Below are 15349 nucleotides of genomic sequence, written 5' to 3'. Positions count from 1 at the left end.
GTCTTCTCCACTTCAAAGAGAGAGACGGAGTGGAGCTTATCGAAGCGGAGCAGCAAGTAGACGCGAGACTTCTTTCGCATTACGCTGTTTAAGGCGTCCCGGACACGCTTTTGTGATTGTTTACCCTCGGGTATTTTGAGCGACGCACGCTAAAGCGCGATTTCTTCGTCGATGTACATGACCTGAGAACCGACTGACCTGCAAGACCCCTTGAGTGGCGGTTCGAGTGATCATGACGATTGCCTTGAGATCCCGCCCGGACTCCGATTGCGGAGTCTTGCGTGGACTGCTGAGAGAGGCGAGGGACTTGTGACGAGTGCAGCTCACGATTCGTAGGCTGAAGATTCCTGTCGTATAGATTTTACTTGCAGACCGCATTAGCCGAGAAACCCCGCGAACGAGACGTGAGAGATTAGACCCCTCCGGAGCAATGGGTACGAGACCCAGCTCCTAGAACGACGCTGAAGAACGGAGAGTGGACGTGATGAGAAGGATGACGAGTCCTATCGAGCACACGCGCTTTGAGTAGTTAGCCAGAACCTACGACGACTGAAGGAAAGCCAGGAGCATCAGGTGTTTTGACGTCCTTTACATCTCGAGTGAATGAGATGAGAGATGACCGCGGCTACCGAGGAAGGAGAGAGAGCGAACGAGAGAGGATTTTTTGAAGAGATTGACTTTGTGATGAGATCTTTCTGCATCCCCGAGGAAGGAGAGGTAGTCGGAGCCTACTCTGAAGCCGATCTCCGGATCTGTGTCAGATGAGAGGGCATGCTGAGAAGACGTCAGCCGGCAGCAACCCGAGCGAGCCACCGAGATCTTGAGCGTACTCCGGTTGCCTTTTGCACCGTTTGTTAAGATGCAGTGGTAGAGAGACGAGGAGAAGAGCAGGCCCTACGAATCTCGCAGAGCGCAGTGAGGAGACCTCTGTAAGAGGGAGTATTCGATTATTATCTGAGAATGACTGCGAAAGACGAGATGATGCAGTTTTGACGAGAGCAGAGTTTTCAGGTTCGATATCTCTGATTTATGTGAACTCGATGAGAGTAATGCGGATGAGGGCTTACGATGCATCGCGACGATCCTCTCGAAGACATCACGAGACCGAGAGCCTCGAGCTGAGAGTCGTGATGCGTCTGTTGAATGGTGGACGAGCTGGGCACCTGAGGCGACGAGGCGAATCGAGAGAGAGTGGAGAGTTCGAGAGACTTGATAGAATCATCGCGAGAGGAGAGGAGAGGGAGAGGGAGGGGGAGCAGAGAGATGAGAGGAGGAGAGAGATGAGGGAGAGACGGAATAGAGGATGAACGAGGAGAGAGAGAGAGAGAGAGATTATAATTTTATTTTTAATCTTGGTTTTTTAGGGCGCCCCGGGATCGAGTGACGAATTTAGTACGGCGCTGGATTTAGAAATCACAAAAATTGAATTGGAAGAGGTCAAGAAACAGTTAGCTGCAGCAAATCAGGCTCTTGCTGCAGCTACGAATCCAGCTTCAACCGGAGCTCTGCTGATGTTCGTGCAAACGAAACTGCTCCTGCTCGTGCTTCGGCAAGAGTAAACGCAACTGCTCCTGCTCGTATTCCAAAATCCAAAACCGGAGCTCAACCATCGCAACCACCATCGCCTGCAATGGTGGTTGAGAATGAAGAAGATGATAACATAAGACGTAAGTAAAAAATAAAAACAAGAATTATTTCTTTATTTAAGAAATTAAAAATAACAAATGTGTAAATATATGTTTTTATATTTAAATTTCATTTTTGCTTTACAGTAAAACAAAAACCCGCTCGATGGTCGCGAGCTGGTCGCGGACGTGGTCGCGGACGTGGCCGCGGACGAGGAGGAAGTATAATTTACATCAATATGTAAATTATGGTGGCACCAGATAAAGAATTCATATTAATAGTAGTACAAAATCCAGTTGATTGATATTTAAATAAGATTTATTTCTTTGGTTAGTTAATTTATTCTGTATGCTACATTGGATGTTAATATCTATTTATTTATTCTGTATGCTACATTGGATGTTAATATCTATTCAATTAAATAAAGAAAAATAAAAGAATAAAGCTTAATAATTATACAAGATGCAGTATTTATTTCTGGCATGTTAATACAATTATATCATTCATTTTTGTATATGATAAGCATCTTTAAATAAATAAGCAAATTCAATTTTTCTGGCATTTTTTTATTTTAGGTACATATATATCCAATAATTAATATACAAAATTAAATATTATTCATCACACAATTTGTATCAAAATAATATATATCTTTAAAAATTTATTTTAAATTTATTTAATCATATTTATCATTGTGATTGTAGTGGCAAGGATTTTATTGCTCAGTGTCATTGCAAGCATCTGGCCTGTATATACCATAATATATTGTGTAATACATTGGCTAAGTATGACAATATGGATTTTGATAGATTCCCATGGAATATTGGAATTTTGTCGGACTTGCAGTCATCCACCACATATGCAGCCTACAATTAAAGAACGCATTTATTCCATATTATTTGCTTCCGTTATTGGCATAGTGCACATTTTTATATATCTCAATGCTGTAGATAGCAAAACATTTTGAAAACATCTATCTTTCTATGTTATCTGCTTTTTTGAAAATATTGCAGCAAATTTATTATGGCAATATGCTTGTCCTCCTGCAGTTAAAGAGGCTTAGTACTTTAATATAATCTTTATTATTTGTATCATTTCCTTTTTCTTGGGAATTACAGCAATGCTTTTGTACTATATTGTCTTGCATCCCTCAAAAAGACAACATACTTCAAACGCACCAGTTCAAGCAATGTAACTTTGATATTTATTTACTTTAAAAAATGAGAGATAAACTATACAATATGCAATTAACCTTATCTTATGACTTTTATAAATTTTATGATAAAATCTAACTCTCTCTTAATCTTTATTATGAAAAGAATCTCGGTATTATATGAAATAATTTCATTGTAACTAATAGTTTAACTTTCAAAAATTTTGCAAAATAAAATAACTCATACATTGTATTTCTACCATATATATAAAAAAAAGATAGGTAAATATAAATAAATAAATATATATTTATGATATACAATAAATAAATAAATATATATATATATATATAAAATGTTGGATTTTTATTATATATATATAATTTAAAAAAATTTTTTTTATATGCTATTGAATTTTAATACATACAATTTTGATTATATGTTTTTTAATTGATTATATTTATAAGTATTTTTATATTATCTTAAAAAGACTGCATATAATTATTTGTGCGACACAGTTATATGTATGTATAATTAATAGGGACCAACTACACATTTTTTTTCCACTGAATAAAAACAATCTCAATATTAAAATTAAATTATAAAAAAGATACTGTGATATTTTATTGATGAGAAATGTACATTTATAATTGTATTAAATACAAAAATAAACATGCCATGAATTACTATATATACATATTTTCATAATTATCCTTAAAAATATAATATTGTTACCAAAGAAGAAAGCACTATTTAAAAACTCTAAAAGTTCATAATTTGTTAAATTAGTAATTAAATACTGCATTTTGTATAATTTTTAAGCTTTATTCTTTTATTTTTCTTTATTTAATTGAATAGATATTAACATCCAATGTAGCATACAGATTAAATTAACAACCAAAGAAATAAATCTTAACTTTGAAATATATTTTTGTTTCTTTTAAATATCAATCAACTGGATTTTGTACTACTATTAATATGAATTCTTTATCTGGTGCCATCATAATTTTATGTTTTTTGCTACGTATGCGCAAGAAAGTTAAATCATTTGTTGGATTCAAGTCACGTACGACAGAACGAGCTTTATCTGACAATTGGCTTATCAAACTTGCGTATTGAACTGTTGTCGTATTATCTAATGTTGACTTTATAGGAATACCTAAAACAGATATAATTTTATAAATTTTTGTTTACAACTACAAGTAAATCATGTCAATGATCTCATGTAATACCTTCTGCATTCACCACTATTGTTCCAACTACCCTTTTATGAGACTGAATTTGTTTCATAGTTTCTTCAACTTCTTATAAATTATTTCATCGAAATTTATTAATAAAATTTTTATTTTAAATATTCCAATAACGGAAGCAAATCATATGGAATAAATGCGTTCTTTAATTGTAGGCTGCATATGTGGTGGATGACTGTAAGTCCGACAAAATTCCAATATTCCATGGAAATCTATCAAAATCTATATTGTCATACTTAGCCAATGTATTACACAATATATTATGGTATATACAGGCCAGATGCTTGCAATGACACTGAACAATAAGATCCTTGCCACTACAATCACAATGATAAAAATGATTAAATAAATTTAAAATAAATTTAAAAAATATATTATTTTGATACAAAGTGTGTGATGAATAATATTTAATTTTGTATATTAATTATTGGATATATATGTACCTGCAATAAGAAAATGCCAGAAAAATTGTAAAATAGTTCCTATAGCACTGATATTAGATTTATCTTGTTAAGCTAATCGAATGCTGCGATGATAACTAGCCATGCCCAACCCATGCTCACAAGTGAGCTGATAATGCTACCTGCTTGATGTACAACTGAAAAAAATATAGAAGCTAATTAAGAAAATTAGTAAAAATATATGCATACTCATACATAGGCATTTATATAATTGAAATATTATTGAAATAATAGCAAAATATCTGATTTTGTATCACAGACTGTAAACTTGCACATAAATTATTATGACAATAAATTTGCAAATAATAACATTAAAATTGAATGTAAAAATTGAAATTGAAAATATCTAACCCCGCACGCTGTCAATATAGCGGAGGGCAACTATTATTAAAAATATATGCATACTCATACGTAGGCATTTATATAATTGAAATATTATTGAAATATTATGACAATAAATTTGCAAATAATAACATTAAAATTGAATGTAAAAATTGAAATTGAAAATATCTAACCCCGCACGTTGAAATTGAAAATATCTAACCCCGCACGCTGTCAATATAGCGAAGGGCAACTATCGCCGTCTGTTGTAAAACGTGCGAGATGGACATTTCCAATACATGCATCTATTTATGTGTTGTGTACGTGTGATATATGTGTGCGCATGTGTTGTATATGTGTGAATACGTGTAGCACGATACTACTATGTTTGCGTGGTCGATGATGATAATAATGATGACGGGGACGTTTCTTAAAAGAAATTTTTCATATTTCGACTTTGCAATTATATATCTCTGCTTACAAATCACGTAGAGCAGAAATAAAGACACTTTTATTATATAATTCAAACTCAATACTATCGATTAAGTCTAGTATAAACTCGATTGCTTCAGCCGTTATTGAAAATTCGAAATATTATAAAGACTCAAATGTCCGACTCGCGTTAAGATACACGGTGTCTCGGCTACGCCCTTAACTGGTCGCGAGACACTACCGTGTCTCTTGATATGTAACATTAATATTATTTTGTTGATATCAATGTATATATTCTGTAAAAACCTTATTATAACTATTATATATAATTATAATAACGAAATTGCGATGTCACATTAAATAAAAAAAATATCGCAATTTTGTTATTATACTGTATGTAATGATTATAATAAAGTTTTTACAGAATGTATACATTGATGTCAACAAAATAATGTTACGTATTTAATATAACGTTGCAATTAGTTATTAGAATTATGTAGCATTTACGAAACTTTTAGGATATACACATTTACATTAACCAAAATACATAAATGTTACGTATTTAACATAACGTTACAATTATGTCATTAAAATTACGTAGTATTTACGAAACTTTTAGAGTATATACATTTACATTAACCAAAATACATAAACGTTACGTATTTAACATAACGTTACAATTATGTCATTAAAATTACGTAGTATTTACGAAACTTTTAGAGTATACACATTTACATTACCCATAATACATAAATACATATATAATAAAGTAACGCCAAAATTACATAACAATTTTATGTAACAATTATAGATTCATTACGTTATTGACATAAACGATACGTCACAGTTATGCAATAATTGCTAATTTTTTCTTTAACCGTTACGCGGTGTACGATTCTCTATCTATCTCGCATTCAAATTTCAGTCAGGAAAGTTTAAAGTTGATGAAATTGACGGTAACATCTGTGTTAATATAGAATTAAATTTTCTCATGTTGAGATCATGTCACAAAGAATAATGAGATTATCATAATGATAAGTATCAATTAATTATTAAATTTAATAAACATTTAAATTATATATTGATTGAAAAATAAATATTACATTTACTATCTCATTAACTAATTTTTCATATTTATCTAACTCATTTATTTTTTAATCAATATATAATTTAATTAATTATTAAATTTAATAAACATTTAAATTATATATTGATTAAAAAATAAATATTATATATATTTATATATATAAATAATTAATAATTAATAAATATTTTCTTAAATATTATAATAATGATTAATATATAATATATTTAAATTTAATTAATGAAAGGCTCGTATAAATTAACAAAATTAAACAAATCAAATATAGTAGGCCAACTAAACGAGCAAATAAATAAGGTGTAAAAATTTATTAATAGTTAAATAATTAAAATAACATTCCGTTACAGAATCGATATAAATTGTAAACGTTTCGACTGCACTACAGTATTTATCAATACATAAAAGTTAAATATTAAAATACAAAGTTAAATGTTAAAAATACAAGGTTAGTTAAATATTAAAATATAAAATTGTAACGATTCTTCGCTGTTGACCAATAGATATGCAAGGCGATTGGTCTGAGATGCCAAGTTATGCGATATTTAAACATGCTGCGGATATAATACGCAAATTAAATCAATGTTAGAGAAAATTGAAAAATCTTTCAACTTACATTATCGTTTTAACAAGTCCTTTTTCCCGATATTTCAAGTGTGTGTTGCGAAGTCTGAATACCAAATGTCAAAATAGAGAGCGTGGTGTATTTATTTATTACCAATGTTTTTTCTAAATTATGATTCAGCAAATTTTTTAAGTATGTCAAAATAACTACTGTCTAACAACTCGGTGTCTTTATTTAAATTAATTCCATTTTTCTGTTCTTTAATGTGGATTATTTCAGATATTAGTCTTTTATGGTAATTCTTTTCATGATCCATAATTTTAATATTGTCCCAGTCAAATGTATGTTGTTCGTTTAGAATGTGTTCAGTGACAACCGAATGTCTAGCAGAGTCTAATTTAATATTATTTTTATGTTCTTTAAGTCTCGTTCCTAACTGTCTTTTTGTCTGTCCGACGTATGTGGCATCACAATCGTTGCAATTCAATTTATAAATAACGTTAGAATTCGTGGGGCAATTATTTTTGTCCTTTTGAACTTTTATGAAGTCATTCAATTTTTTAATGCAACGATATCCTACCACTACGTCAGGTCTTCTTATTGCTGAAGCAACTTTCTCAGATATTGATTCTATATATGGTATGACAAAATATTTAATGTTAGTATTAGTATTATTAGTATCTGTTATATTGTTATTATTAGGCTTGTTAATTTTCTTAGTTGAGAGATTTTTTAATCTGCGTTTTATTTCTGTGAAAATTAGATCAAGAGGATAACCGTTGGATAGCAAAATGTTAATAGCTTTCTCTATATTTTTTTGTGAAATTGCGGATGTGATAGTAATAAAGCTCTATCTACCAAGTTATAAATTGTTCCTATTTTATGACAAGTCGGATGATTTGAAAAAAATGAAAGTAATCTACCTGAGAATGTCTTTTTGTGATACCAATCTAAATAAATTTTATTATCTATTACTTTGTTAAAATGTTTTTTGTTAAAATCATAAAATTCCTATTTTGTACCCTATAATATTAAAACGGAGCGTCGTAGAGAAAAACATTATTAACAAAATATGTTTGTTCTTATGTCCTCTATTTCCCCTCAAAGTTTGTCGGTCTAATTTTTTTACACCCTGTATTATTAACATTAATATTAATAATAGAAAGTACTAATTACTGACCAAATTTATTAGTATAGCTTCAATAAATATATCTGAGGCTTAACGGAAAATTATTAATTATGTATCTACATTTTACATGGAATGTACATACATAAACTGTATATACATATAAAATACATTGATAAATATACATATTATATATTGCAGTGTATATCCAAATCATGTATATAAAATGTTTTAACATTTGACATATAGGATATTATTTTTATGTCATGGAAGTAAAATGTATATTCATAAAATATACACCTAAAATATCAAATGTTATATGAAATTGTATTATCATCATAGCCTCTTATTACACGTTATCCTCAATTGGATTTAATAATCTATACTTCTGGTCAACTTTTAACCATTCCAATCTTCCGAGAATTAGCTATTGTTTAGGATTGAGATGAATTCGCCGTGCTCGATCAAGCGAAAAATCATATCTCGATCGAAAATCTAGGTAAAAGCGATAGCCGCGGGTCTAACGCGGCAGCACCTCGCGGCACGCACCGCGGTAAGCGCCGCGGAAGCAAAATTTCGGCCAATTAGCGCGTTCCGCGTGTGTCCGTCGCGAGCACGCGGTCGATAGCGTGATCGAAGTACGCATTCCGTCGGAGACAGTCGTCGTGGAGAGAGAGTTGATCGGGTGGTCGCAAGTCAGACTAAAAATATTCGTGTAACGAAGTACAAAATAAGTCGCGTTACAGTGTAATAAGTGAGTGAATGTACGGTCGCGACGGATACGAGAAGCATCGCGCGGTATTCTGTGACATATCGAGTGTTAAGGTTAGCGGTTAATCGGATCTCGTTCGCGACGCAACATACACGTTCTCGCGACGAATTCGCCGCTATATTGTGCGTGCCACGTGCACGTGATTGAACATTACGATTATTCGGATCCTGCTGGAGGATTCATTACGATATTCGCGTGCAGACAAATGCATGTCGTGCATTTTCTCTCTCTCTCTCTCTCTCTCTCTCTCTCTCTCTCTCTCTCTCTCTCTCTCTCTCTCTCTCTCTCTCTCTCTCCTCTCTCTCCCTCCCTCCCTCTCTCTCTCCGTCTCTCTCTCTCTCTTCTTTCTCCCCCCTTCTCTCTCCTCCCTCCGTCTCTCTCTCTCACAAGTGTCGTAACACGTTCTTACGACAAATTTGCCGCTGTATTATGCACGCCACGTACACGTGATCGATCCTTGCAATTATTCGAATCCTGCTGGAGGATTCATCGCGATAGTCGCTTGCAGAAGAATGCATGTCGTGCATTCTCTCTCTCTATCTCCCGCTCTTCCTCTCTCCCTCTCTCATAACTGCCGTCACACTGTGCTTCCGATTTCCAAAATATTACATGCGGTGTGCACGTGCAAGCAGCGAGCGACTCAACGAATCGATCAGGATCGCTTGCATCATTTTCGCCGGGTGATTGCAGTTCCGCGTTAATTCTGTTAATTAATTGTCGTGGTGAAAAATGATCGTGAACATGATAACTCAAGATAATTATCGAATTGCGTTAAATTATGTGTGCGCGTTTTCGATAAATTATAACGGTCGTCCACAAGAGGACAAATCTATTTTTGTACGCTTCGCGGTCGTGACTGTCAAATAAGAAATTGTTTTTGCGACCAAGGACATTGGTGCCGATATTGAACAAACATTTTTTTGTGATTGCGAGCTTTGAGGCAAGTAATTGTTTTTGTACGACGCTTGGTGTACAATCAGGCGTTCGATAAGTGATCAATTGTTAAATGTAGATTTAGCTGCGTGTACAGCAAACGCTTTCGATTATCATACAGAGTTTTTTTTTGTTTGTGTCAAGTCCAGGTGATTTTCAGATGTGTGATACATAATAAAGTGATCTTTTATTGTTCATCAAGTTCAAGATTCCTTTTCAATTCGGCTTCCTGCGTAAATCACCAGTCTCAGCGCACACATGGGTGCGCGATCACCCTATTAAGATACAGTCCACTCAATAATTATATCCTATTGTCCATCTATCACATCTCTCATGAGATTCCTATGATTTCTTTCCAATAAAAAAATTGAGAGACGGCGCGCGAGACGCGGCCCTAAAAAGGCCGAGCACGCTCGTTCGTCGCAGCTTCGCGTCGCACCACGGTTCATGCCGCGCGTTCGCAACAGCTATAATTGACCAGTTTTAGAAATAGTGTTATCAAACCTGACGTGTAAATGTATAGTTATAATAATAAAAAGTATTAAAGCTTCAATTATGCTTACCCTGTGTGTAAAAAAATTTTTTTTTAAATTGTGTTAAACTGTGAGAAGAAGCGACACAAGGTAAGCATAATAAATTTATGTAAAGCCTTTTATCTATTAGTAGACATACGTTAATCATTTATCAATCGCAGCGCCTATGGATATTAAAATTTCTCGCTTAAAAACGAAGAAATAATCTACGAGATCCAACATCACAAGATTTCATTACGGCGAATGCTTTTAAAAACATGACAAATTGTAACACGCATAAAGTTCTAACATATTCTCGACTCGAATCAACGGACTATTAGTAAATTTTAAGAATAGGATGATTTTTTTGTAAGAATTATAAATTACGTCACACTGTTATACTGAGGAAGACCGTGTGCGGTTGAAACGTTTATATATGGAAGGTTTTTTGTAATTTCAATATATTGTTTATATGGACGGTTTTTTGTAATTTCAATATATTGTTTATGAAATAAATTTTAATTGGATACATCTTAAATATTGCTGGATAAGTTGGCCTTTTGTAAATACATTTGTTGTTTTATACAATACACGAGCGAATTAAAATTTTAAATGATATTATATGAAAAATACAATCAAAACCTTCTATATAAAAGAATGAACGTTTCAACCGCACGCGGTCTTCTTCAGTATTACAATGTTAAATTGGTTTTTTACAATTCTTATAAAAAGATAAACCATAATATTAAAGATTACTGTTAGCTCGTTACTTCAAGTCGAGAATTTATAGAAAATTTATGCGTATTACAATTTGTCATATTTTATTTATCATAAAATGTTCGCCGTGATGTAATCTTTTAATGTTAATCGAATCTCGTAAAATTTCATCGTTTTTATGCGAGAAATTATTAATATCCGTAGGCACTGTGATTAACAAATAAATAACGATTAACGCATGTCTAATATTAAATAAAGATATTTTTACATGATTTTATTATGTTTACTTTGCGTCGTTTCTCTTAACAGTTTTTAAACAACTTTTTAGAAAAGTTGAAGATATTATAAAAAGAAAACCAACGATCTAACATGACACATCATTTTGAACTATACTTAATTGCAAATGGTGTGTGTTTATATATGATCGAATACATATGCTTAAACTCTTGATGTCCTATTTGTCTTATTATTATTTTATGATTGCTAATTTATCTAAAATATCATAATAGGACTCGCTGAGTAACTCAGTGTCTTTATTTAAATTTAACCCATTTTTTGTTCTTTGATGTGTAACATCTCAGAGATGAGTCTTTTGTAATAATTACTTTCATTGTTCAGAATTACTACATTATCCCAGTTAAATGTAAGGTGTTCTTTTATTATATGTTCAGAAATTACCGAGTGTCTTGTCGAATCCAACTCGATATTATTTTTATGTTCTTTCAATCTCGTCTGTAATTGTCTCTTCGTTTGGCCCACATGAGATGCATTACAATTATTGCAATTGATCTTATAAACAACATTAGAATTACATGGATGTTTAATTTCATCTTTTTGTGTTTTAATGATTTTATCAAGTTTGTTAAAGCATCTATATCCTACTAAAAATCTGTATTTTATCGAGAAGATAATCATTTCTGAGATCCTATTTATATACGGAATAAGAAATAATTTTTTAGTTACTAATTCTTTTTTTTTTATTTTCTGTTCGTTCTATGTTTGTTTGTCTCTTTATAATGCTTTCTTTAGAAATGAGGTGTGTCCTATCCAATGATTAATTTTGTTGAAAATAAGATCTGGAGGGTAACCGTTGCTTATAAATATGTTAATAATTACCTCTAAATTTTTATTAAAAAATTGTGGGTGTGATAATAGTAAACATCTATCCACTAGGTTATAAATTGTTCCAATTTTATGGCATTGTGGATGGTTAGGAAAAAATGATAGAGTGCTTTGTGAGAAGGTTTCACTATTTCTTTTTAGTACCAATCTATGTATATTGTATTATTCATAATTTTTATTGATAAGTCTAAGAAATTTAAGCTGCGGTTAACTTCCTGTTCCACTGTAAATTTAAGTCTATTATGATAATTATTAAAATTATTGACCATTTGCGTCATATTATTCGTAGAAGTAGTCAGTATTATATCGTCTACGTAACGGAAGTAAAACGTGCATTTTAAATTTAACGATTTAAAAATTGTGCCTTCTAGAACCTGCATAACCAAATCAGCTATAATTGGTGATAATGAAGACCCCATAGGGGTCCCAAAAGTCTGTTTATAAATTGTCATTAAATGTAAAATAAGTGGATGTCTAAATGACTTTTATACTTATTGTTAGTATAAACTGACTTTTAAGTATTTTAGTATTTTTTTCAATGTGTTCGCATCTATCATTAATACTGTTGATTGCAAGATCCAGAGCTACGTTCGTAAATAAAGAAACAACATCTAAACAGAACATCGTATCATTATCATCGATCTTTTTTCCAGACAACATGCTGTACAAATCTAAACTGTTATTAATATAATTTTTAGCTTTAGAAAAGCTAGTTCGTAAGATATTTTGCAAAAAAGAATTTTTAATTGACATTTTTCATGAAGTATCCTTTTTACTCTCCCACCTCAATTTCATCATTTATTTCCTTCCTCCTTTTCCTTTTTCTATTCACTATTTCCCATACCTCTGCTTCCGCTGCCCTTTTTTCCCATCTCTCGTTTTTCTCCTTCTTATTGCACAGTTTCTTGTATTCCATTCTCTTCCTCCTGTATTCTTTTTTTCCATTTCCTCAGCTCCATCTTTATCTTCTTTTTCTCCCTTCCACATTCCTCATCCCATCATCCTCTCTTCTCTATTTTTCCCTTCCTCATATCCTTCTCCGTTTCTATTATTGCCTCCTTTAGTTTCTTCTCCACTCTCTCTCTCTCTCTCTCTCTCATTCTTTTTCTATTTCCTCTTCTCCTTTTCCCATTTCGTCAACTTTCCCTTCGAATATCCTGCAATCCATTTTGTTTGATATCCTTTTCCTCATTCCTCCTTGTTGCTCCTCTCTTTTTCCTGCTTCCTTCAACTTTCACCTCTCTACTGGGTGATGGTCCTTATCCCTTATCCTTAATCGTTTCACTATTTCTCTGCTATTTTCATTTCCTAATTCAAAATCTTTCACCGTATTACTTTTCCCTCTCCCGTAAACGTCCATTTCCCTTCTTCGTCTCCTCTTGTATTTTCATATAATATGATCCATGCCCTTTCTCCCAAAAATTCTAACAGCTTCCTTTTTCTGCATTGGTAAACGTATCCTTCGATCTTCTCTTGCCTTCCTCCTTCTCTTCTATTCTTTCTTCTCTCACTCTTCCTTTTTCTCTTCCTGTCCGTGCGTTAAAATTCTCCCCCCCCCCTCCTATTATTGTGTATACTTCTTTCTCAATGTCTTCCGTCCACTGCTCCATTTTCTTTAATGCTTTTTCCATTACCTCTCTTTTATATACTCCTATTATTTTCCATCTCTCTTCCTCCACTTTTACTTTTTCTACCATAAATCCTTTCTTATCCATTTCCATCTTTATTCCCGTTTCTGCCATTTCCTCCCTAATTCCAATTACTATGTCTCCTATCGCTCTCCCTTTTTTGCTCTTCCTACTTGCTTATAGTGCTCTCCATATATATCCTTTCGGCAAGTTTCTTTTAACCTTCTTCCACTCCTTTTTCTCTAAGCATGTTTCTGATAACATTATCACTTCCCATTTTTTCTGACTCTTCTAAAACTCCTTACCCTTGTTTCTTATACGCTATATTTCAAAACGCCGCCTTCCATTCTCCTCTTCTCTCTCTTCTTCTTTTTACTTCTCTTTATTTCACTACTTTCCCTATCTGTTACTCCTCTTCTCTTGTTTCCGCTTTCCTTATATTTTCTCTTATCTTTTAGTACCTCCATCTCCTCATTCCATCTTTACCATTTATTTCTTATTCTTATTCTCCTGTTTCCTACCCACGTCCTTCCCCTCTTATCCCTTCCATCTTCACTATTTCTCCCAACTTCCACCTCACCTTTTTTTCTTTCCACTCCTCCACCGTCTTCTCCAGTCCCTCCATCCCCTTTTTCATACTTTCCACGTCTTTCCCCAATTCTTTCTTCTCTTCTTTCTATTTTTCCATCTACTCCCTGTAGTCTTCTTAATTCCTCCATCTCCGCCTTTATTTTATCTCTATACTCTTATCTTATCAGGAGACGCGGTAGCGTCTCGCTAAGTTATATCTTTTATTCGTCAAATTAAAATACAATCTACAAAAAAACAAAAAAAAATATCGAAAGATATCGAAAAGATAGCGAAAATATCGAAACAATAGCGAAAATTATCCGTAGGACGCTACTGTGTATCCTTTACCGGACGTAACACGATTTTCGTAACCTTGAAAACAAAAATTTGAAATATTTCATGAACGGAAACATATTTTTCAAAAGAGGACCATATCAATCGAAAGCGCGATTTTTTCCGAGTAAAATGAGACCTTAAGGAACTGGATAGCTCTATTGGTTGCGGAGATATGAATTTTTCAAGTTATTTTTTGGTCGAAAAGGTGTCACTTTTTTTTAAGATACGGCGTCGTACTTGTCCCGATCACCCATCCCGACAAAGTGATTCTGTCCGAAGCTGCTTTACCTTATCCGCGGTCACCCATCCTAGTATAGTGACATTTTCCTCAGCTGCTTAACCTTTTAAGCAACCAAACAAAAAATAAATTCTTGCTCTCTCTCACTCTCTCTCTCTCTCTCTCTCTCCTCCCCCTCTCTCTCCCCTCACTCTCCCCCCTCTTTCACCCTTTCTCTCTTGCTTTCCCACGTCTTTTTTCGCTCTCTCTCGCCCTCTCTCGCTTTCTCTCGCTGTCTCTCGCTCTCTCTTGCTCTCTACCGCTCTCTCGCGTTCTCTCGCTCTCTGCCGCTCTCTCTCGCTCTCTCCCACTCTCTCTCGCGTTCTCTCGCTCTCTCTCGTCGTCTCTCGCTCTCTCTCGGTTTTTTTTCGCTCTTTCTCGCTTTCTCTCGCTGTTTCTCGCCTTCTCTCGTTCTCTCTCGCTCTCTCGCTTTCTTCCGGTCTCTCTCGCT

At 33.4% G+C, this 15349-nt stretch overlaps 1 protein-coding gene across 1 annotated transcript; it reads right to left on the bottom strand.

The window, feature by feature from the left end:
* Positions 1-3546: 3546 nt before the first annotated feature.
* Positions 3547-12959, bottom strand: LOC146721545 (dynein light chain roadblock-type 2-like). The gene is made up of 3 exons (XM_085486629.1): positions 12932-12959; positions 4010-4081; positions 3547-3936 (listed from the first exon to the last, which is right to left on the bottom strand). The coding sequence occupies exons 1-3, from the start codon at positions 12957-12959 to the stop codon at positions 3725-3727; spliced, it is 312 nt and encodes a 103-aa protein (XP_085342755.1). The 3' UTR covers positions 3547-3724.
* Positions 12960-15349: the final 2390 nt, after the last annotated feature.

This window comes from Nylanderia fulva, unplaced genomic scaffold (assembly GCF_048542155.1).
Source record: "Nylanderia fulva isolate GAGA-0341 unplaced genomic scaffold, ASM4854215v1 Scaffold457, whole genome shotgun sequence".
In the NCBI taxonomy this organism is placed as follows: Eukaryota; Metazoa; Arthropoda; class Insecta; order Hymenoptera; family Formicidae; genus Nylanderia; species Nylanderia fulva.
Note: the sequence above shows the minus strand (reverse complement) of the source record. Positions and strands in the feature narration are given on the sequence as shown.

Bases quoted from the DNA above. Each gene is read 5' to 3' on its own strand.
- LOC146721545 (XM_085486629.1), bottom strand. From the start codon at position 12,959: ATGGGAAAAAAGGGCAGCGGAAGCAGAG. The intron at 4,082-12,931 runs GTATGGGAAATA...ATAATTTATAAG, and splicing joins AAAGGGCAGCGGAAGCAGAG to AAGTTGAAGAAACTATGAAA. The intron at 3,937-4,009 runs GTATTACATGAG...TATCTGTTTTAG, and splicing joins AATAGTGGTGAATGCAGAAG to GTATTCCTATAAAGTCAACA.